Genomic DNA, 23,002 nt, shown 5'->3' on the forward strand with positions numbered 1-23,002 from the left:
TTCCTGAGCCTTTTTTTCTAGGCTGAATAAACTTAAGTTATTAGATTGATGAGACCTTAGTTCACTTAGTTCGATATTCCAAATGTAATTTTGTATTTGTTATTCCGGGAAATAACTGAGAGTGAAAAGTGTCTGCCCATTCAATAACTATTTATATTTATCATCGTTTTATTCCTCTCCAAAGTCTTCCAATATCCCCGTTGGTGGTGGTCGTTCTACGCTGCGATATCAGTTCGTGATCTCTACCGCGTTCTGGGTGCTATGAAATATGCCAACTGCCATTTCAACTGGCCAATCCGCTGAGCTTTTATTTTCGTTCATCTGCAGATCTTGTGATACCTAATTTGATTTTGCAAAGAAATCCCGAGCAATAACTAAAACGCCAACAACCTTCGTTAGCAACCTAAAAAAAGAAATGCCTTTTTGTAAGTTACTAAACCGTCCTGTATTTGCCATCTTTACAAGTGTACGAGTATATTACCTGATTAATATATACGTAGACACTAAGATATTTTTGACATGTCAAAAAGGCTTTTAATGTATTTTATTATTTACATGTCCGCTTATTGACTTCATATGTGTCTAATGTAATTCTCACTTAAATATTCTTAACTTAGAGCGTCAAAGGTAGTTCTTTACTTTCACCAATCATAGTAAATTAGATCGTGAGAATCCAGATGTATTTTTACCCACGTACCGTTTTGTCTTCTGTTGTCTTTGTCCGTGGTATTTTAAATTCTAAATTGTTCCTTAATCTTTTACAATAAAGCTTAGTTTGCGTTAACTAATGATGGTAACTTACACCCTTGTTTTAATTTTGCATTGATTAAAAAGCCACATTTACGTGCACATTGCATGGATCTAGTACTATAAGTATTAGGACTAAACTTGTGTGGTTTTGTTTTATAGTTGCATTGTGAAATGCACCTTTCTGTGGTTCGTCACAATTTAATAATGAGTATCGATCTGTTACTTATAGAAACGGTCACTATGGTACCTTTTTACTCTGTGTATTAGTGTAGAAATGAAAAGATATTTATAAATAAATATATAACAGTAAACCTTACTTCATTTAGTTTGTAGCAGAGCTTATTAATATTGTAATTATGTTACAAGTGATAATTGTTATGATTTAAGAAACTTTGATTTAGTAATCTATCATCATCATCATTAACATGATCGTCGCGTCCGCTGATAGACGCTCACTCCGGTTCCACTGGTGCTCACACAGCTTCTACTGGCTCAAGGTCACCACTCGAGAACTTTTAGGCCCCAACGATCGTAAGCACCGTCATAACAGACGAGCAACTCCTCGAGCCTCATCGATAACCAGGATTCCTTTGCGGCTCTACTCTTTTCCGAGTCGATTCTACAGCAAAGCTTCGAGCACATCCATCTCCATTACTCCCTGGATAATCCATTAAATATCATTTAACTTAGATGATGAATATTAAATATAATAGTTTTTAAAATTATACAAAAACAAAATGGCGGCCAGTGTTTTAACTAGCAGATTTAGTTTTTAAAAACTTTGTTTGGCGTAGTCTTTATAACAAAAATAACAATAACAATAAATGTCAAATAGGTTTAATTTTTTACAATAAATACGTACAGCCACAAATATTTATATACAACGTTATTGAGAGATTAGATCGGTTCCTCACACCTTAATTGCAGTACAATTTAAGGTACTTTTAATGTTTTTATAACGCCATCTTGTGTCTTAGATCTAGAGTATTTAGATTTACTATAAAAATGGTTAACGAATTAAATTAACATTTTTTTAAATACCAGATGAATTTAATTCTAATTTCACACATCTATATGCGTGCTTATAATTATAATAAAACAAATGCTACATTTCTACATATGCCTCCCCAAAAGGTTTCCAGTTGGAGCGACCTGCATTTAGTGTTGTGGATATGGTACCCACTCCAGCACCTAAAGGCCTTGTTGAATCGAAATTGTAGAGAAATACTGAGCATATAGCCTCAACTGTGAATTTCATGTAATTCACGTTATGCTGCTAGCCGTTTTAATCTTTATGCAGCTTTATGAAAATTAGGCTCACGTAAACAGAGGTCTGTGAACTAAAAAATTACTCTGTATCGAATTCCAGTAACATCGATGACTTCTCTTCAAAGATGGACTATACCTGTGTACGTGTATAGTTTAGCGAATGGAGTGACGTAGGCTTGCGAAGCGAGGACTATTAGGTGAGAAGCGTCACGGGGCTTTCCTGACCACCCCCACTTGAATGCGGGCCAGGCAACTATGTGTTTGCCAGTAAGGCGTGGTACACCAAGATCTTTAAGAACTGAGAGATATAACGAGATAATGTGTCGTATTTTTCAAAACGTTACCTACCTAATTTGGACTCGACTATTGACCTCTTTATCGTGTACTTTGCAAGTTAACGTCCCATAAATCTTAGTTAAAATTTTTACCAAAAAATATAAACACGAGAAACATCTCATAAATCGCAATACAGCAAAAAATCGTTCAACCCTTGGCAGGGACATCTCAAGTGGCGTGGGATCCAGGCCAGGCCTTCTGCCCACTACCCATTTTAATTAAATTAATATATTTTTCTTCTGTTGCCGAGTTGCTGTTTTCTTTCACCTACCACCAACAGCAGTCTCTTAACGGCACGATCGTTAGGCTTATCTCAACTGACTGTTATTCACAAGTACATATACTATGATATTATAAGCCCCTTTAAGTAGATAGTCCTCTGCAGAAGTGTTAGGTTGCACCTTCCCTTAGTCAAGGTATTAACCACAACCTGTTAGATAACGGTGCTTGACCCCTCTCTAGATACTTCTGTCCCAACAATGGGAACATTAGCAGGATAAAACTTATACATAATATTACATATTGTAACGAGGAAAACATTGGTTAAAGAAAATACTGGTATTTTGCATTTTGCTCTCAGATATGGGTTTTTACAAAATCTACGTCAATTTACATCGTGCACATAAAAACAAATGTGATAAAGAGACAGTAGTTTAATATATTTTTTAATAATAAATATATTTCATTGGCGATATTACAGATAAATTTTATAAGCGTACACGATTATTTTATTAATATAGATCGAAATAAAAAATGAGGGACTCCGCAGAAGAACCAAGATCATGAACATAGCTCGAAGAATTTCTCGTCTGAAATGGCAGCGGGCGAAGCATACCGTTCTTGCAACCGGTGGGAGTTGAGACCGAAAGGTTCTCCTCGAGTGGCGACCACGAGCCGGTGATGCGGCGTGGAAAGGCCTCCCACTAAGTGGACCAACGACATAGTTAAGGTCGAGGGAAGTCACTAGACACGAGCAGCACAATACCGATCATGATAGCGATCTTTAGAGGAGGCCTATGAGTGGGCATCCATCTACTGAAAAGAAGAAAAGATATCTTTTGCAGACAGAAACCGTTTTTATAAAATTCCTCCCATAGTGGGGGCTAAGGAAGTGTTCAGTAAGTTCGCGAAGGGGGCGGAAAACATTTAGTCTCAGATATAGAAATATATATTATGGTTTTAATTATAAAATACTGATATGTATGTATAAAATATAAATACTTTTTTCATGCCAAGACCTGTCTAAATTATAAGATAAATTAACTTATTGAAAGAATAGAATAGAATAGAATAAAAACTATGAGATAATTAGCAAGGTAGAGTTCGGCCTTGGAGTGGAAATTCAAATGTTATGAAAATAATAAGTACGATGCAAAAAACCTCACCGACTTATCGTATATTTTTTCACATAATTCCCAATAATAGGAGTGCAAATTCCAATGCCTAAAAAATTAATTAAAATATGTAGAACTCTTTTATTATATAACCATAAAGGCTACCAATATTATGTATGACGACAAAAGGGAGAGAAACGAGGGGATTCCACCGTAAGGGGCCAACGATCTCAAGTTGATTGTTTCATGTCGTGAATATAAATTGTGTAACATTTTTCCACGAAATAAATATTGGACGTATTTCTTGTTTCCTAAACTCTGTTAATAAACCAAATTTTAAACTAATTAATCTACCGAAATAAATTTCATTGGGATTAGAATTGCTGTGACGGTGATTATACATACAGAGGAAAATTTCTAACTCAAATATGTTTTAGTTTTAATTTACATCTTTATTTATTATCTTCCTTATATTGCAGGAAAATTACAAAGTAACCGATGATGTAATTGTTTAGAATATTAGTTATCCTCCTAATGAACTAGATTAAGAGCGTTGCCACGAAAAAAATTGCTTTTTGTACAACTCTTTGGATTGTATTGTAATATATGAAGAATGGACGTTGTTTTTCTTTTGCTTTACGTTTAAGATTTAGAATAGAAATAGAGATTTATATGAAACTAAGCACATAAAATATCTTGGAGTAATGAATAAATACATAGCTCACAGAACAAATGAACAATACTCAGAGAATCTCCCATATCCCGTGAACATCTGGACAAGAACCGTGTCCTCCTCAATCCAACCCGCTATAAGCCGAGTGCTCAGGAAAAACTTTCTCGTTGCGGAATTCGTCGTCAAGGTCTTGGGGTTCTGGAGTGGAAACTACGGATTGATAAAGGCAGCAAAGGACGTCCACCCACGTGTTGAAAAGATGACCTTAGGATTGTCGGAAACATTTTCTGGTCTTATTGAAAATCTACGGAAGACCACATTCAACAGTCGACGTATTGGTGTGTGTAGGTGATATGTCTTGCAATTACAATAGCAAATATATATATTATTACTTGCTGTAAATAAAACGAACACAATATGAACTACAAACTATTTATATTTATGATCTTTTGAAAGTCACATTTTGTTAGAAGGACACAAGGAAATACGTTCGAGAATGTTCTTTGGGGTTTCTCAGCTGTATCTGCACGCCGTTTGAATTACAATCGAATTTTATAGATTTCCTTTAGCATCCATAGTGCTTATAATATTATTTTTATATGTCAGTTCAAAAAATATAGACCATCAATACGGGGTGATTGAGGCGATCTCCAAGTCGTTAGGGATAATAAGTGTTAAAAGAAAATTTAATTGTGTTGACTATGATGCAATTCAACATCAATATAATCATCATCGTCATCACCACCACCACCACCATCATCATTATCATCATCATTATCTCTGTCGTCGTCATCATCATTATTATCACTGTCATCGCCATCACCACCCCCCTGATCGTTGTCATCATTACAACCACCATCGTCACTGTCATCATCATCATCATCATCATCACTAACATCGTCATTATCACTGTTATCATCACCATCATCATTATCGCTGTCATCATCACCATAATCATTATCGCTATCATCATCGCCATTATCATTATCGCTGTCATCATCATCATCATTATTATCACTGTCATCATCACCACCACCATCATCATCATCATCAGGCAGGGTCATTTTGATGTGGGCCTTTTCGCTACAGCCGCCATCAGTTTTGCGCATTATGTGGCCCGCCTACTGCCACTCCATCTTGCCAATCCGCTAAACTATATCGGTTACTTTCGTTCATCTACGAATCTGCTGATTGCTGATTCGGTGCCGTTCGGTCTCATAGAATAGACCCTAGCAATTACTAAAGAATATCGCATGACTTTCAAATTATACCGAGATTTTGTCGTTAATAATCGTAAATAACATCTTTATAATAATATTTAAAAAGTAATCCGTAAAAGATTTACCTTATTTTTTGTCATTCGTATGACATTTGACGTGGCGACATCTCTTGACCGATGCGATGTTTTTTTTATTTATTTTATTCCGGACACGTTACAAATGTTTACCATTAGATTTATATCATCATAAGCTGCGCAGAATAAAGTCACTTTAATGATAATTTTTTTTCTGGGTCAATAAATTAGCTGTTACACTAAAAGTTGTACTTATAAAACTTTTTAACAATGTTTTTTAATAATGTTGTGCTAAAATTATGTAAACGAATAAAAATATCAAATAGACAATACCAACAAATACGAGTACGTGATAAAAAAATTGTAACGTGATTATGAAAGAATTTTATTCGTTAACAAAATTGAGAAAGTATTTAAAAAAATAATAATTAACGAGATTTACGTTTTTGATGCATAATTTTAGAAAGAAAGCCGTCGGGGTCTTAAGATTCTGGATTGGAGACCTAAACAGGCAAGGACAGCGTAGGAGGTCAAAGTTGTCGGGCACCGATAAATGCTGGCCGCTTCCTGTCGCTCTAATTATAAATCTACTGAAAAAATCTTTGTCCAGCAGTTGACGTCCTGTGGCTAAAAAGAGGGTGATGGTGATGATGAAATTCTTTCGAGACCTCCCAAGAGATTGGAAAGTCTATCCGGTCAATTTCTTACAAGTGCAGGAAATGCTACAGGAACGGAGGCACATAATCATTGTCTAAATTAAAATGGCGACCATAATTATTCTGTAAGTTGCTAACATTAAAAACATACTTACATAAAGCTTAGAATCTACAGAATTTTACTTTATATGGTAAAATGTAAGACATAATTGTAGAATATTTCGTCCAAAAAAAAAATGTAAAAACCCTTTCATTAGGAAATGACGCAGCCGAAAACCAAATTAACTAATTGCATCGACCTAAATACGATTTAATTTAATTTTGAACGGTTAATAATGCACAATAATGTTTCTTAAAGATGTTGTCATTTACACAGACATCGGCTAGTTATTAATACCCAAGTTTATTGCAATTTTTCGATGGAAACGTTCTGCGTACAAGATATCCAAGCCTTTGGTGTAAGACATGGTTATATAGGATTCTTGCGGCTGCCTGTTGTTGGAACTATGTTCATCACTTTCTCTTTCTTCTCTGGGATCGTTTGGATTAGGAAGTATATATATCTTTTGCTCGGAGTTTGTCTGCGAGATCGAATCTGAAATGAGGGGATCCGCATAGTAATCAAGATGACGTAATTCGAAGAATTGCGCGTATGAATTGGCAGCAGGTGAAGCACATCGCTCGTGGCGATCGGGGCCAAAAATTTCTCTGGTGGCGACCACGAGCCGGTAGAGGGGGCGTGGGTAGGCAGGCCATTAGGTAGACCGACGATATAATTAAGACCGTGGGAAGTCGCTAGACGTGGGCAGCCTATATCTTTCAGTAGGCGTCCATTGGCTGAAAAGAAGAGAAGAAGATATCTTTTGCCGAGTAGAGCTCTAGGAGAACTTTACAAAACCCCACCTAAAGGTAAAGGAAGCGTTCATTAAGTAAGCAAAGTGGACGGCGAATAGCTAGTCTCAGATATAATAATGTACATTATGTTTTTTATTATTATTCAGTTATCAATTTACAATATAAATACTCTTTTCATACTGAGTCGAATCTAAATTAAAAGGTAAATTAACTATTTGTTATAATATAAATAGTTAAAATATTTAGCGAGGTAGAGTCCGTCCCTGGAGTGGAAATTTAGACAAAGATTTTTTTTATTCTTTAATATTCCACTGCTATTAATACATTTATGATGGCGCCAACTAGTTTATTTGACCGATAAAAAAAATTTGAACGTGTTCTGTATATATCATTTGTTTATGTGACAAACATGATCGGACAAGTCCCCGTTGTCCGATCAAGTACTAATTTTATTTGTCAGCAAAACGGTTGAATGATTCAGCTGCAGAATAAATATTAGCATATAAAATATTATTAAAATAAACAATATATATGTATAAAAAAGAATCCCTATTTCCTTTAGTCACGCCATAACTTGAGAAAGACATTAACAATTTAAATCATCCTTTGTAAATATTTCTTGTGAGAAGATAAAATACAATTTCCATTACGCCTTGAGTTTTCTAATAAATGGCAAGGGCAAAGCGTGTATGGATGGCATCCATCTTGAAAATTCACGATTTTCAGGCGACCATTTGTATGTCGCTTCCCAGGTTGAAAACGCATCAACATTATTTATTTAAACAACAGATAATAAAACTAATTATGATGCGTATCAAAAAGCACTATAATAAACTCTATGTTTTTTAAATAACTTTTTTTTTCATTAAATTTCGAATTGATTTTACCTAGACAAAACTCTACGGAGAGATTTCATCTTTGTTCTGACTCATCACAATATCTCTAGAATCAAAAAGTTTAATGACTTCAAAATTACAGATATATTCATTTTACTAAGCAAAAGTCACCTAAGAATGAATTGTACGTTCTTCCCCAAAGGCTGGTTGCTGTAGCGATCATTAAAAACGCAATTTTAGACAATAACTCTAAAAGGTTAAAATCACCCAGAAAAGTTTTTTTGACGTGTAAAAAATTACCGAGATTGGATTTGAAAGAATAAAGTTACTTCTATAAAAGGCAATGAGGGCGACAAGAAGAAGACAATAAAATCGTAAAACATATTAACAAACAACAGGTAGTCGATGTAAATGAAATTAAAAATTTATGTGTGTTTATGAGACCCTCTCTTTTATAATATTTAACTTTGTGCATCATAATATAAATTTTAAGTGAAATTCGTGGAAGTTGTACGTGAAAGTTGCGGGCATTATTCGGGGGAATCCCACATAGATCTTTACAACGTATGTATTCATTGCGTATTCAAGTGTGTCTTGAATATAAAAATAAATAATAATAATAATACAATACACAAATACAACATACAATTGACTTAATATAAGTAATTTTAAATAAAAGTTTTGATAGTTTTGTACTAAGTTTGTATGGACCCCCTAGGGACCTTTGGCAACTTGAAACCATCCGCGACTTGCCGTAGCCATGATCTCGTCAGCCCATCTGGCATTAGGTCTGCCTTTGGCTCTGTTACCTCGTGGTCCTGTCCATTTTATAACCCTTTGTGTCCACCTGTTATCAATCTTGAATATAATGTAATTAAATCACTCGTAATAAATAAGTAATCAGCGAAGGAAAGTCCGACTCTGTGTCGGAATTATGATTTTTTTATTTCTCTCCTACGAACCTCTAATAAAAACAAATTTATAATGGCGCCAACTGATTTAATTTACAAGTAAAAAATTGGGTTTTAATTGGATTTTAAATTTGCGTGGGCATGATTTGATAGTTTATTAGTGCATTATACTTTTGGTTCTGGTAAAGGACAAATATACAGCGCTACCGATGCAGCTCGGAGGATTCTACATCAGATGACAGAAGTGGAGCACATCGACAAATGCAATCGATAGTCGTCGGGGCGAAAGTTTTTCGAGTAGCCACCACGAGAAACGACGTAGATAAGCTCCTGTTATGTGGATTGACAGCACTGTTAAGATGGCGGGAAGTCGCTGACTGCGCAAGACGCAAAACGCAGGACCGGTCATAGTAACAATCTTTGGGAAAGTCCTATATCTTGCATTGGGCATCTATCGGCTAAAAAGAAGAAAAAGATACTCTTATACAGTAATACCCCGCTTTACGCGAAGGATACGTTCCAAAAAAAATCGCGTTAACTGAAATTTCGTTATAGGCGAATTTCAGTTAACGCGATTTTTTTTTGGATTTTTTATGATTAAACATAGTCAAAAATTATTACAAAAAAATACAAATCATTTTAATCAATCACTTTAATTCTAGGAACACTTTATGCAATACATACCCTATGTTTTTTACGGAAAAATACATCTATTGTCTTTTGGGTAACGTTCTAGTAAAATACGTTCATAACACCCAACGCTGTTTTTAATTGTTTGACAGATGGTCAAGACACCATAGAGAGGTTGATGACTCATTATATTTATATACACTCTTTCGCGTAATTCTACGCATTTGAGCGCGAAATTTGCAATTCGCGTTATAGTGAAACCGCGTATAACGGGGTCGCGTAAAGCGGGGTATTACTGTATTTTCGTTCGTGACAAATGGTAGCCGGTTGGCATTTACAGCGCCACAGGATTTAAAAAAGCACAATAATGGAGGCGTTTAATCAAGAACTGTTTATAATACATTTAAGAGCTTCCAAGTTCTTTGCTTACACAAGCGGAAGCTCCAAGGAGTTATTATTCCTATGTGTTGTTTAAAATTTCGATTTCGAGATTTTGTTACTTTCCAGTCCTCAAAAATACAGAATGATCGGTTATAGGTGTACAAGGTTTAAAGAGGTGAATGTATATCTCATTGGCTGTCAATTAATATGTATATCCTGTCTAAAAAATCATTGGTAACTGATATATATCATCGACTTTAAAAATTTGATTATTGCATATTAAAATTATTTATTATTATTTATTGTCTACTATCTATTCCTATAGACTTTGTATTACCAGATGTTAATGGTCTGTCACACTCTAACTGAAAATAAATAAAAAAGTTATCATTTCACTGATTAAAAATATTTGTAAAAGCTTTAAAACTTTTTACTGACAAATGTATTAATTTATTTATTTATTAAGATACTTCAGCTGTACAAATAAGTACAATAAAAGTTACTGTATTAATAATGGTTCTATTATGTGTTATCTTATAGGTGACACAATATTAAAAAAAAAATGTGCTATATATACACTCACTCCTTTAAATCGTTTCACACCTAAACACTGTATATGGTGATAGATAAATAATTAAAAGAGACACCAGACTATCACCATTATTAAATTATTTAAAAAAAAATCGCGCACGGATTCATCTAATTATGTAAACCGGTCACGAAGAATTAACATCAGACTTGTATCTCGAACGAACTCCGAGATTAGGTATACCGCGGGAATTACCTCAAAAGATACACACCAACAGATGCATATGGTTTACCTTTTTTGTTAATTGCACTTGCCGAGTATATATGCAGCTGAATTACCTCTGCGGATTCATTAGTTGTTCGAAACTGTGAAGGTGAGTACGTTTTTATGTACATAAATAAAAATACATTTAAAAAACTTTTAAGTTAAACGGTTTTTTGATACCCATATTGTGGTGGTTGTGGAAAAATATGTACCTAGTCCGCCATATTGGAACGGCGTCCATCTTGAATTTTAAATTTTGACATAATCATCGTGTTTTACTAGTGTAGCCCTTTCATTTTATACCCATATTGAGGGGGTTAAAGGAAAAATACGTAATCCGCCATTTTGTATCGGCGGCCACCTTAGATTTATAATGTTATTGATTTTATTATATTGTATTGTCATCTAAATTAAATGTGTGTACCAAATTTCAGATCAATCTGACAACAGGAAAGTGCTTAAATTTCAATTTCTAATTTTATATACAATATTTTTCCTCGTGGTTTTTCCCCATGTACTCTTTAAATCTTTATATATATAACAAAATATTTAGCTTGTCGTTATCCCTTTTACACCCACTACAAGGAATAGGCTTTCTTCAAAGATATCGATGATGGGATATACCACAATCGCTACTCTTGACAGGTTGGTTGGCGATCGGTGTATACTATTATAGTTTGCAGAGGATGCTGTCCATCCTCTGAAAACTTGTTTTTGGGTAGTGACAATGCACAAAGCGTGAAATATACCTACGATCGCAAGTTTCAGTCCTCTACCACGGGGATACCACTGCTCCAAGTATTAGTTCCTCAAATGATATAGTGCTGCCGAAAGCTAGCCTTGAAGTAGTCCAATGTAAAAGTAATTTAATGAACCGATTTAAAAATTGACGGTTTATTTATTATTGACGATTTAATATCTTAAATAAGTAACAATTACATAAAAAAATAAGTTTTCTATTTCATTTAAGTACTCTAACAATTTTAATATTTTTTTTTCATTGAAATTGTTTTGACTTTTGTTATGATTTAAGGAAAATTAAAAAAAAAATTGTTGTTTTAAAGAACCGTTCACGAGTTTTGAGCTTTGTAACATAGTCGATGAATAATTTTTACTAATTTGCATTAGAAAAAAATTGTGTTCTGTTTCGATTTTTACTTATTTTATGTATTTAATTTTAATTTCCTATTAAAATGTTACTAAAAATAATCGAGTCAATTCTTTTGAACTATTGCTTCAGTATTCATATTTAGAATCTCCTCAACGGACTCTTCTTAAATAATATTAAGCGAATTAATTTCGTTTTTATTTCTGAGGCAAGCCAGATTGATGTTTTAATTTATTATTGTATTTTTAATTATGTATTATACCGTATTTATTATAAGTATATAAGCTATTATATGCTAATATTATGTATATTTGCTTATATGTATGTTTTGTATATACGTACACGTTAACTGTCCATTATTTATGCTTCTACTCTTTTCATACTGTGGTTGGCTTTAAGAAATTGTCTCGTGTTATAAGATCGCCCATTGTACTTTTCACTTTGCTATTATGCAACTATGTATATATTTTCTAGCGCGTGCAATAAAGAATAATAACAAACTAATTAACTAAAGATTCTTCCCAAAACTTCTTTTGGAGTGTGAAGAATTAATGTGACGACGACAGTCAATCAAGTCAAGGTTTAACCCACCTGGACACTTAAATTGGAATTCCAAATGCGTATGGAGTGAGAACCCAAGTGTCCAGGACAAAGGTGTTCCATTTGCGCCTGGTAACTCTAAAAACATTTAACCCTTAGTAGCCTGATTTACGAAAGTGATTTTTTTTTAATATTACTGTGTTTGCTTGAGGGTCTAGATGTTGGAAAGAATATTATACAACAGTAAAATACGTACAGCCAACCTATAAAAAAAACTAATAGTAATGTAAACATTCGGTTTAAAAGATTGGTATCAAAATTGAAACTCTAGGTTATTAAAGGTTAAAGTTTGCTGTGGACACATCTCAAATCAGGGGCGTATAGAATACTCGTAACTTTAAATTGAATGTAGTTACCAACAATGGATATGTTTATTAAAAGAATGGACTTTAAGACGGTGTATTTACACATACGCATAAATTATTAATTTACACAAATTTAACACAATGGCAGCGATCACATGACCGAGGCCTTCCTTTTTCAAATTTGAAATCGAACGAACATGAACAACACTCAAAAGTATTGTGGACATGGTGGCCAGTAACATTAAGTGTGATCGCTATACCATTACAGCGAAGCTCAATTTGATTATAATATGACCCTTAGAGAACAATAACTTGAATAAATAAATAAAGCATTCGTTATATCGACCTTAAAACTCGCAGCCTAATTATAAGGCTATATTTCCATATGACACTACAGGGGCTCTGAGAATAATAAGGGGTCGTACTACAAGTTTACTTAATTAAAGCTTAAGTTCATTTTAAGTGACATCAGCGCTTTGTTACCTTTATGTGTTATTCAAGAGATATATTAAGTTTTTATTTATCTCAATTCAGTGTTTTATTTATAATTATTGTATTTTTATTTCTTCCAGAAAATGAAGTTCTTATTGGTAGCAGCTTGCGTCGTCGTTCTGGTGACCGCCCACGGTGGTCATGACCACAGCCACGACCACGTCAGTCCGGTAAATAAATTATATATAATTATGAGTTAAATATTTTTGGCGGCATTAAAAACATTTTGAAAAATAGAACCTACAAATAGTTTAACCTGTAAATTACATAGTTTTACTATTATAATATTTTTTTAACTATTTTATGTTGTAACAAAGATTTTGAGGCCGTATTCAGCATAATTATGGTCAGGACTCCTTACGCCTACAAAAAAAATATGTGTTTTAAAAAACACTCTTGCAAAACGTAAATAAATTCTAATGTGCTATAGGCAATAGTAACCAGAAATCATTAATCAACTACTTGCTTAAAGTAAATAGAAAACCAATATTTCTTGGAACAAAAGTTATAAAAGCATGCTATATTTCAACTTACAATTTTGTCACATAGACAAAGAACACCTGAAGAGACCTTGTAACGCTATTAAAAATGGCGGGATATGTAGCGATTTTTAATAGCAAGTAACATAAATTTTGTTATTTTTGCAATTCTGTATTAGATATCACAGAACATTAATCTCAGATCACAAAAGATATTAATAGAATAACATGTAAAGAGAAAAAAAAGTCATTACACCGGTTTCTATTTCATGTTAAATATAAAAAAGAAATAAAAAAAACATTTATTATTAGCAAACCGCTTATCGAAAATGTGTTTATTAAACACGTTTGAATTTTGCATAGCCGGACCAACCGCGTGCGATTGTCAAGCTGGAGGAGCCCAATTGTGGTAAGGTACGCGGCAACGTGACCTTCGTTCAGGAAGCGGATGGTAGGATCCACGTTCAGGGTGTCATCGTGGGCATGCCTCCTGGTGAATACGGGTTCCACATCTACGAGAAAGGAGACATCACTAGTGGATGCAGCTCCAATGGCGAACACTTCAACCCAGAAAACGTAAGTAAATTAATTATATTTAATTATAATTATATTTCATATATAAAATCAATTCCGAATGTCTTAAAAAAGTTTTCATTTAATTAATAGATTTAAAATAAATATATTTAATAATATTTTTATAAATAATTATAGATTGTTGAGATTCCTCCAGGGTCTCGACTCATTTTAATAAATTAACTATTCTAATTAACTTAAAATCATGCAAATATAAACAATGATGAATAAATTTCTGATACCGCATTAGCAGTGGTAGTTTTGTGAAATCGTTTAGTATGGAAGATGTATTACAAATGCGCCGGAGAAGTAAATATGGTGAGCAGGGAAAAATTGACAACCTATGAATTGGTATTATCAACGAGTGACAGCCGAGGTCTTAGGGACCCTTAGGCCCCTGAAGCCTATCTAAGGGCTCGACCTACTCCTAATTCGATAAAATATTAGTATGTACAGGCCACTTCAAACACGCGGAATTTGCAAATGTCGTTTTGGGCAGCAGTGACAGATCGGTCAAAAAAAAGGTTTTACGAAGTCATTGGACATGTGTGACCTTAAAGTAAGACGGATGTCACAAACGGCTGCGTTCATCGATTATTAATAAAAAAAAAAGTTTTGCAATTTTGAAATCAAAATAAATAACAAAAAAATTTATACATTATTTTAAACGAACTTAAACTATTTTTATATGATGATGATTTATATTACGCATGAATACTGGTACAAGAATATATTAACGATAATATCATAATATAATTTTGAAAGCACTAGAAATACATTTAGTTCTAGAGCTTACATGATTATTATTATCTATCTGAGTTAGTGTATTATCTTAATGATAATAAAAACAAATAAAAAACGGTGTAGCAATAATTCCGCCATTTTATTATTAGAGCACGTGTCTTAGATATAAGAATAGTTAGCGTCTTATCTACTGCCACATCAACTTGCCAATCCACTTGGCTATGCTAGTTACTTACCTCTGTGGATCTCAATTTCTTTCTCTCATATAGCAAAACAATTTCTCTTTCTCATTCCCAGAAAGAGCACGGACACCCTGACGACGAGAATCGACACGCTGGAGACTTAGGCAATGTGGTTTTCAACGAGGATAACGTAAGCAAAGTGGACTTCTACGACAAGGTGGTGAAGCTATCCGGACCTAACTCTGTTATTGGCAGAGCCATCGTTCTTCATTCCATGGCAGATGACTACGGCAAGACAGAGCATCCGGACTCCAAGAGAACTGGTAATGCCGGTCACCACGTCGCCTGCGGAATCATCGGCTACTTGTAGACGATTGTGCTGTTTATAATAAACTTTTTAAAAATTTAATAGAAAATATAACTCTGATTACATTCGCTTTTTTATTTACAAACATCTTTTGCAGGATATAGGATCGTTGATTATATATATTCGTGATGTTAGCCAACCATATTTCCATTAAAATTCCGTTTCACGGAATAGTAATTACAATCTTGCTACAAACATAAATAAATAAAAAATATTTTTTTTAACTTAACCTACTTAATCGTCTATGTGCTTAAACGATAATATAGTATTTGTCAGCAAAAAGGATTAAAGATTTTATACCTTTTTCCGATCACCTGTATAAGTGATCATTTTGAAATGTTTAACATTAATCTATATTTTTATTTGAATACGACAGGCTTTTGGCAGTACAAAGTCTATAGGGATAGCTAGTAAACGAAAATAAATTTCAATTTGTGATATTGATTTTCGGATAGATTGTATCATACACTAATTGAAAGCTAGAGTTTTTTTAAAAGCCTACACCTACATATAACCTGACACCCTGTGTAATGAAAATGACATATATATTTTTGTAGTTTTACATAAATTTACCTAATCATGCAAATTGTATATCATTTACAAATTCCGAATATTTAAAATTTAAAGCCTGTATCCAATTATTATTATTATTATATATTCATGTGCTAATCTTCGGGTTAATTCAATCAAAGTAAATGAGAACATTTTAATACGTACATTAATAAATAATATATAAATGAAGTTGTTATAAAAGTATCTAAAGGTAGATAACAGAAAACACCATTAAGTTACGTAGGAAAGCTAAGGAAATAAAACGTTACTTATGATAAAGCAAAAATAGGGAAATATTATTCTCTAAAAATAACATTACTGAGATATGTGCCATCTAAACATAGCTAACTACAAATCTAGAAAGTAATTTCATGAAATTTATCTGGCATGTTCGTGAATGTTTTTTTTTTGAACTAGGTTGTCGTCCTTCGTCAGTCTTCCTCTTAGTAGCGTAAATGAGACTTTTCAGGTACCCGTAGAGTAAAAAATTGAGTGGCGAGAGATCTGATCTTCGGTGAGGCCATTTCCTCGATGCTCTAGGACGTATCACCTTACTACCAGCCTTACACTGTAGACTTTTTTACGTTTTGACTCGACGTTTCTGATCATAAATTTAAAAAAAATAGGGGACTTGCATAGCGCATTTACAAAGGACCGTGAAAAACTAGCTTCACCAAAGTTTAGACTGCAAAAAGTCTTTAATTCATTTGTAATAAACGGAATTAGCTTTTTAATAAAATTTCGCAAAACATTATTAGACTACCATTAACAAAATTGAAAACAACATTAAAAGTAAATTGACCGTAAACATTTAATAAATGAATATTTAAAAGACAAGAATCCTTAGCAGTGATGTCGCTTAATTATTTCAACTAAATATAGGTTAAATCTGATAAAGTGTATATCTGTATTGTTGAACTTTATTAATAAATGCGTTGTTGTGGACTTTCTTCTTATTTCTTCTCCACAACTATTACATCTTGCGAAGCAGAGTGAAGTAAAAAAATAGATTAAAATAAATAGATAATAAGTTGACGATCAATAGTTCTGTTGAAAGTTCTAATGTTGAATAAATCAATTTTATAACTCTCGTCTATTCAGGGTCAGACTGAATAGGTAACCTACTGAGTCTGCGTGCTTCGCCTTAAACCACATCATCGCTGTCAAAGGCGGACAAGGAGGCATTAAAAAAAATACCCGAGACGATTGTTTTATTATATGTACTTAACAATAACTAAGTTTTAAATAAACATCAACGAACTACACCATTTTGAATCTAATAACAAATTTAGTGCTTTTAATATTTCATTTCATTGATCTAATTTAGTAAATATAATTTTATTTCAGGATAAACATATATTTAGTAATGATATTAATATTTTGTTAATATAGATAATCGGCTAATAGCTGATAGGTTAATGCGATATAAGATGACCCTTATATGAAGAAGAGTTCTGCTAATTTAGCAGTTATAAAGTTAAACAATGACCTCTTTATTGTTAAAACTATATGCATTATTAAAATTTATATTACAATCAAAAATCTTAGAATAGTGATGATTTCGTACAGTTAGTATCTCTAAGAAGAAATAATAATAAAGGTGGTAACATTGGAAAAGAAATGAACAGAGAAAAAAAAAGATAGAACTTGATCAAGAAAAGTTTTCCAATTTTTCCGTTCTCATAATATGATTTCTTTTCACTAAAACAACATTGTTTTGTTTTTTTCATTGTGTGTTACACGCATGATGTGATATATTTTATTTGTGCTTTGTGAATAAAGACAAAATATATAATAAAAATCAACGAAAATTAAAAAATAAATAGATGCTTTAGATCTCCTTTATTAATTTTTGGGCATAAAAAGTATAGTTGAAGTACAGTAGAGAAATAAAAATTTTGTTAGGAATAGAGATACGGTGAAAAGCGGAGGTCCTGTCGCAAAACCTTTATTAATTTAAAAAGAAAAATTCTTTTAGCTTTTTTTTCTAATGCAAAAAAAAAAAAACAAATGTTAATTAATAATTTGAAAAATGAATATTCCACATCAGAATTAATATCGCTGTGCAATCTTATTTAAGGCTCCATCGTTTTTCATGGTGTTAGCCAACCACATTGCCAGCAGCATCCCGACGCCCTGAAAAAAAAACTTTCATCTAAACGCATAAACAGGTTATATATTTACATTTTTTAAATTTCACTTACTATCACAAACACTGGTATAGGGTCCATGAAGCCAATTTTTTTTAATTAATTGATGAAGATATTGATGTCTTAAATTCTCTATTCAATGCAAACTTTAATAAAATACCTTGCAAGGTCTTGGATGTAATTTATCCATATGTGAACCTGATATTTATCTAATTATAGACAAAATAGAGTATACATATATTATGTGAGGGAACGAAAACTTTAATAGTGTTTGTAAGCAGTATGACATTGATACTTTTTCAACCACTGTTGCTCATCCGAGATGTTTGACTATAGATTTTTAAAGGCATGTTTTATATTAATTGACATAAGGAATATTTGTAATATAGTATCATACTGTAATTGAAGACTTCTAATTGGGTCAATTTAACTAGACAATTGCTTTATATAAATATATTTATACCTCTAGCCGTTAGTTTTACATGTACATAAAAAGTATTCATTAAAACTCATTAAATTAATTATGTAAAATTAAATAAATTAATAATTATTTATATAAAACTCAATTGTCTTACAATTTTAAATTCAAAAAACTTTATTTTAGTTCTAAGTAACACTCGAAGTTTTAGTATTAATAGTTCTTTTATGCACATAAATTAATTAATATTTATTTATGTAAAACTCTTTAAATTAATCGTGTGAAATGAAATAAATCAATAATTATTTAAGTAACACTCTTGAAAAAATTGTCTTTCATTTCTCAATTCAAAAAACTCAAATATATTATCGTTGGAAGTAACAGAAGAATTTTTAATATTTATAATAATAGTTCCATGTACATAAATACATTAACATTTATTTATGTAAGGATTAATTCTCACTAAATTCTTAATTTTTTTTTTTTAAAACACTCAATTTTAGTTTGAAATAATGCAGGAATTTTTAATATTTATAATAATTCTTCCGTGCACGTATATAAATTAATATTTATTTTGTTACTTCGAAACATCATCATCTTCATAAATAGCCATAGGAATTTCACTCCTGGACATAGTTGTCCACCATAGATTTCCTATAGGACCAGTTAAAAGCTTCTTGCTTCCAGTGACGTCCAACGACGACGTTTGCGAACGTCGTAGGTTGCGCTGCGGTATGTACCTTCTACTCTAGAACCTTATACTCATGGTCGTAGGGCTTTGTGAATCTGGGCTACGTGAACTACGTGATTCAGTCATTTAAATGTCCATATTTTAGTTTATTATTAGCACCAGGCAATTTTTCTCTCCACGAATAACTATAAACCTGAATGACATATAAATAAGTAAATAACCTCGAAGCAGTAGGAAAGGAAGGTTACACCGATAAGACAGTCAGCATCTGATCTGAGCGTGAACAGGATCTCTTCTTCGCAACCCTCCGTAAAGTAGTTTTGGGACCTGTGTAATGCAAACAACTTTTACCACACTTATAAACTATTAACTGTTACAGCCAGAAGTTAGTAATGTAACATATTTCAGACTGATAAAGTGATCACCTTGTTAATTAAATGTGAAATTAAATATAAATATCAATGTTCAGCACTAAACATCTTATGGCTGGAATGATGATGATACGCCGACAGATGCAGCTGATGAACGTCAATATAATTTTACATTGCGTGAACTGTTAAATGCGCAAAATTTCAATAGTCACTATATTTCCTTAAAAAATTTCCAGTTTTTGCTCAATTTTCTATCTGTTATCTACATATATAGAAAGCATACCAGTGCTGTTGATGAGAAAAATATATACTATGATTGATATTTTTTTTAGCCTTTTAAAGTTTCAGCTAATAGACGTCCGGTGAAGGGCATAAGGCTCCTTCAAAGATATCTATGAGTGGACTATAACAGTGTTGTATCATGGTATGCAAAGGTCACTGTTGCCCATCCTCTGAAAACTTTTTTTATGAGCTGTGGCAATCCTACTTAATTAGTGCACAAAGTGTAAATTAATTATAAGTCTGTATCCCGAGAACCTCGGAAACCGAACCTGCGGTCTACGATCGCAAGTTTCAATTCTCTACCGCGGAGCTACCACAGCTCAAAGGTTCAATAACATTAAAGCTTATAATATTCAAAGGTTTTCACCTATAACTAATCGTCTTGTAGTGGGAGTGCTTTATTTATTTAATAGATGTGAGATAAATAAATTAATTTTATGATCGATAAATACTGACCAAAACAGCTGTCAAATTGCTCTTTTGCAAAATTTTCCCAGAAAGTCACCTCTTCAAAAACAACCTGTGCGTTCTAGATGACAAAAGTTATTTACCAGAGGTGGCAAAGCTATTTGATAGTGCGAGACATTTTTCTAAATATGATTTTTTTGCGAGACGTAATAGTTTTTTAATAAAAAATTTGTTGAAATTATTTAAACAAAAGAAAATATATATATATTGATGTTATATATAATGACATACGTATATGACAGCACTTATGAGGGCTATATATTCACTCCTTTAGGGCTTTGACATCTATTAACCTGTATATTGTATCATCACGTCCTATGACTCAAATGACGATAATGAAAATATAAATGACATAGGTTCTTACTCTAAACAAGTTCGGTACAACTGCTGTTGGGCGTAAGCAGTTGGAGCTCGGAAGGCGCGTGGGCAGCACGACAAGCTGATGGGCTGTTTTATGGCCTCATAGTCTTCTGGGCCGTTCAATCCACAGCATTCGTACTGCGAATAAGATTAAAGAAGTAACAAGTTAATCTCTTATTCTCAATACCTCCCGGAGGCTCTCTTTCTCTCTTTCTAGTAGTTAAGAAAGAAAGAGTCTTTCTAAACTACTTTATCGTTTACCACCTCTTTCGTCTTTCTTTTTCCACCCGCCTTTTGTTACTCTTCAGTAAAAGAACTTTCTTCTTGAAAAACATATTATATACCGAATAGCCACTTTGGTTAAATTTGTATCATAAAAACTACAATTCACAGCGCAGTAAATACTTTTATTCCACTTTTAATACTCTTATAGGCCAACGTTATCGAAAGAGTATCCGACCTCCCGACTAAATAATCAAAACGCTGTTTCAACCCCACCACTCTCAATCCTTTTAATGGAAGTTGTCAGAAAAGAGTGATGGGGTCAAGTAGTGTCGCCATTTAAGAAAAAATTAAACTATAAAACTTTTATAAAATTATTACATTTGTACTTTGCGAGTATATAATGAACCTTTACAACTTGGAGAAGGAGATCACTAACGAAAAACAGTGTTCGGAAAGCTCCGAAATCTCTACTGGTCCAAGATACTGCAATTTGTGGCACTAATCGGTGTAATATTACTTCTGAGGATGTCCCGTGGAGGGGTGAAACACGTGTTGAGTGATTTAACGGTGGTAGTTGTGTAATTCGCATTGTTTGCCACATGAGCATTTATTAACGGGCTGGCAGGCGGTGCACTTTATTGCACGACTACTGCTGCATTGGCGAAAGTAACTATATATTGGTCCTTTTCTTACTTAGGATGTACTTCCGTAAAATACGCCTGAACCCGTTAGGTATTTTATAGTGCACTTTATATTGTATTTTATGTTGCAATAAATAGATAAATAAAATAAACTGATCTATAATTCTTACTGTGGTTTGAAGATCGTCCCATAATTTCTGATGTTGATCGAGATGTTCCTCGGTGATGTTGCGGAAGAAATCATTACGGATCCACTCCGAGACCCTGAATTCTAAGCCGTAGCGTTGAACTGCTACGTACACCGCCACCATCAGCTCCAAGAGTATGAAGATCATCAGGAATCCCACGTACTAAAATCCACGTAAAAAAATCATTTTGTTCTTTAATTTGGAAAGAAATTTTATTATATTCTTTTATAAGACGACTTACTAACAATCAATTCTGTTATGTTAAATTTGAAAGCGCACCTGTCATTTTAACCTTAGCACATCTACTACTGGACATAAGTCTCATCCACAAATTGGATAGATATGGTTATTGCGATCTTGTTCCAGGTACCTGTCAATTTATATACAGACCAATAGGTTCATTTGTTATTCTTTCTATTTATTTATTTTTCATATTCATTACTACATGTCTCTATATATATATGTGTGTGTTTATCAATTTTTTTTATACTGAAACCTGACAAAATTATGAGATAGATTAACTTTCTTACAATTAGATAATTAGCAAAGTACAGTTCGGCCCTGGATTGAAGATTCAAACGTTATTGAAAATAAATAAGTTCAATCTAAAAAAGTCACTGGCATATCGTATATTGTTTCACAGAAATGCCTATTAAAGGTAGCCTTAAAAAGACAAATAATCAAAATATGTAGAACTTGTATATTATATAACCATAGAGGTTACCAATATTATGTATGACGACAAAAGGGAAAAAAATTAAGAAATTCCACCGTAAGGAGCCAACGAACTCATATACATATGAATTGTCAGTTTCGAAAATATTAAAAAGAGTATAGAAGAAGAAAATATGAATTTAGTTGATCAATATCACACCAGGTAAAGAATCTTGACTTTCTCTTTGGCTGCTCCCACAGAGCCGAAGATCGCGACTGCCAGCAGCAAGGAGCAGATTATGATGATGAAAATATCTCCAACGAAGGTACCAGTGGGTACCACGGCTCTCGCCATATTGCTTCAGTACCCTCATGTCCACCACAGCGAAACCTATGGTGCATAGCGCTATAACCTTTAAAAATATAACAAACAT

The 23,002-nt window shown here is 33.0% G+C and overlaps 2 protein-coding genes and 1 pseudogene across 2 annotated transcripts; 1 reads left to right on the forward strand and 2 right to left on the reverse strand.

Moving 5' to 3' along the window:
- Positions 1 to 5,048: 5,048 nt before the first annotated feature.
- On the reverse strand, positions 5,049 to 5,426 carry LOC137930382 (germ cell nuclear acidic protein-like). Its single transcript, XM_068773625.1, has one exon. It carries the CDS (start codon positions 5,424 to 5,426, stop codon positions 5,049 to 5,051), a length of 378 nt encoding a protein of 125 aa, XP_068629726.1.
- Positions 5,427 to 13,282: 7,856 nt separating this feature from the next.
- Positions 13,283 to 15,633, forward strand: LOC137930371 (uncharacterized). Its single transcript, XM_068773612.1, has 3 exons — positions 13,283 to 13,393; positions 14,066 to 14,278; positions 15,317 to 15,633. Exons 1-3 carry the CDS (start codon positions 13,307 to 13,309, stop codon positions 15,569 to 15,571), a joined length of 555 nt encoding a protein of 184 aa, XP_068629713.1. The 5' UTR covers positions 13,283 to 13,306; the 3' UTR covers positions 15,572 to 15,633.
- Positions 15,634 to 18,172: 2,539 nt separating this feature from the next.
- On the reverse strand, positions 18,173 to 23,002 carry LOC137930383 (23 kDa integral membrane protein-like; annotated as a pseudogene).

The sequence above is a fragment of the Battus philenor genome, unplaced genomic scaffold (genome assembly GCF_028537555.1).
Source record: "Battus philenor isolate CCGP_79_NKW_IND1 unplaced genomic scaffold, ilBatPhil1.0.hap1 SCAF_6, whole genome shotgun sequence".
Taxonomy (NCBI): Eukaryota; Metazoa; Arthropoda; class Insecta; order Lepidoptera; family Papilionidae; genus Battus; species Battus philenor.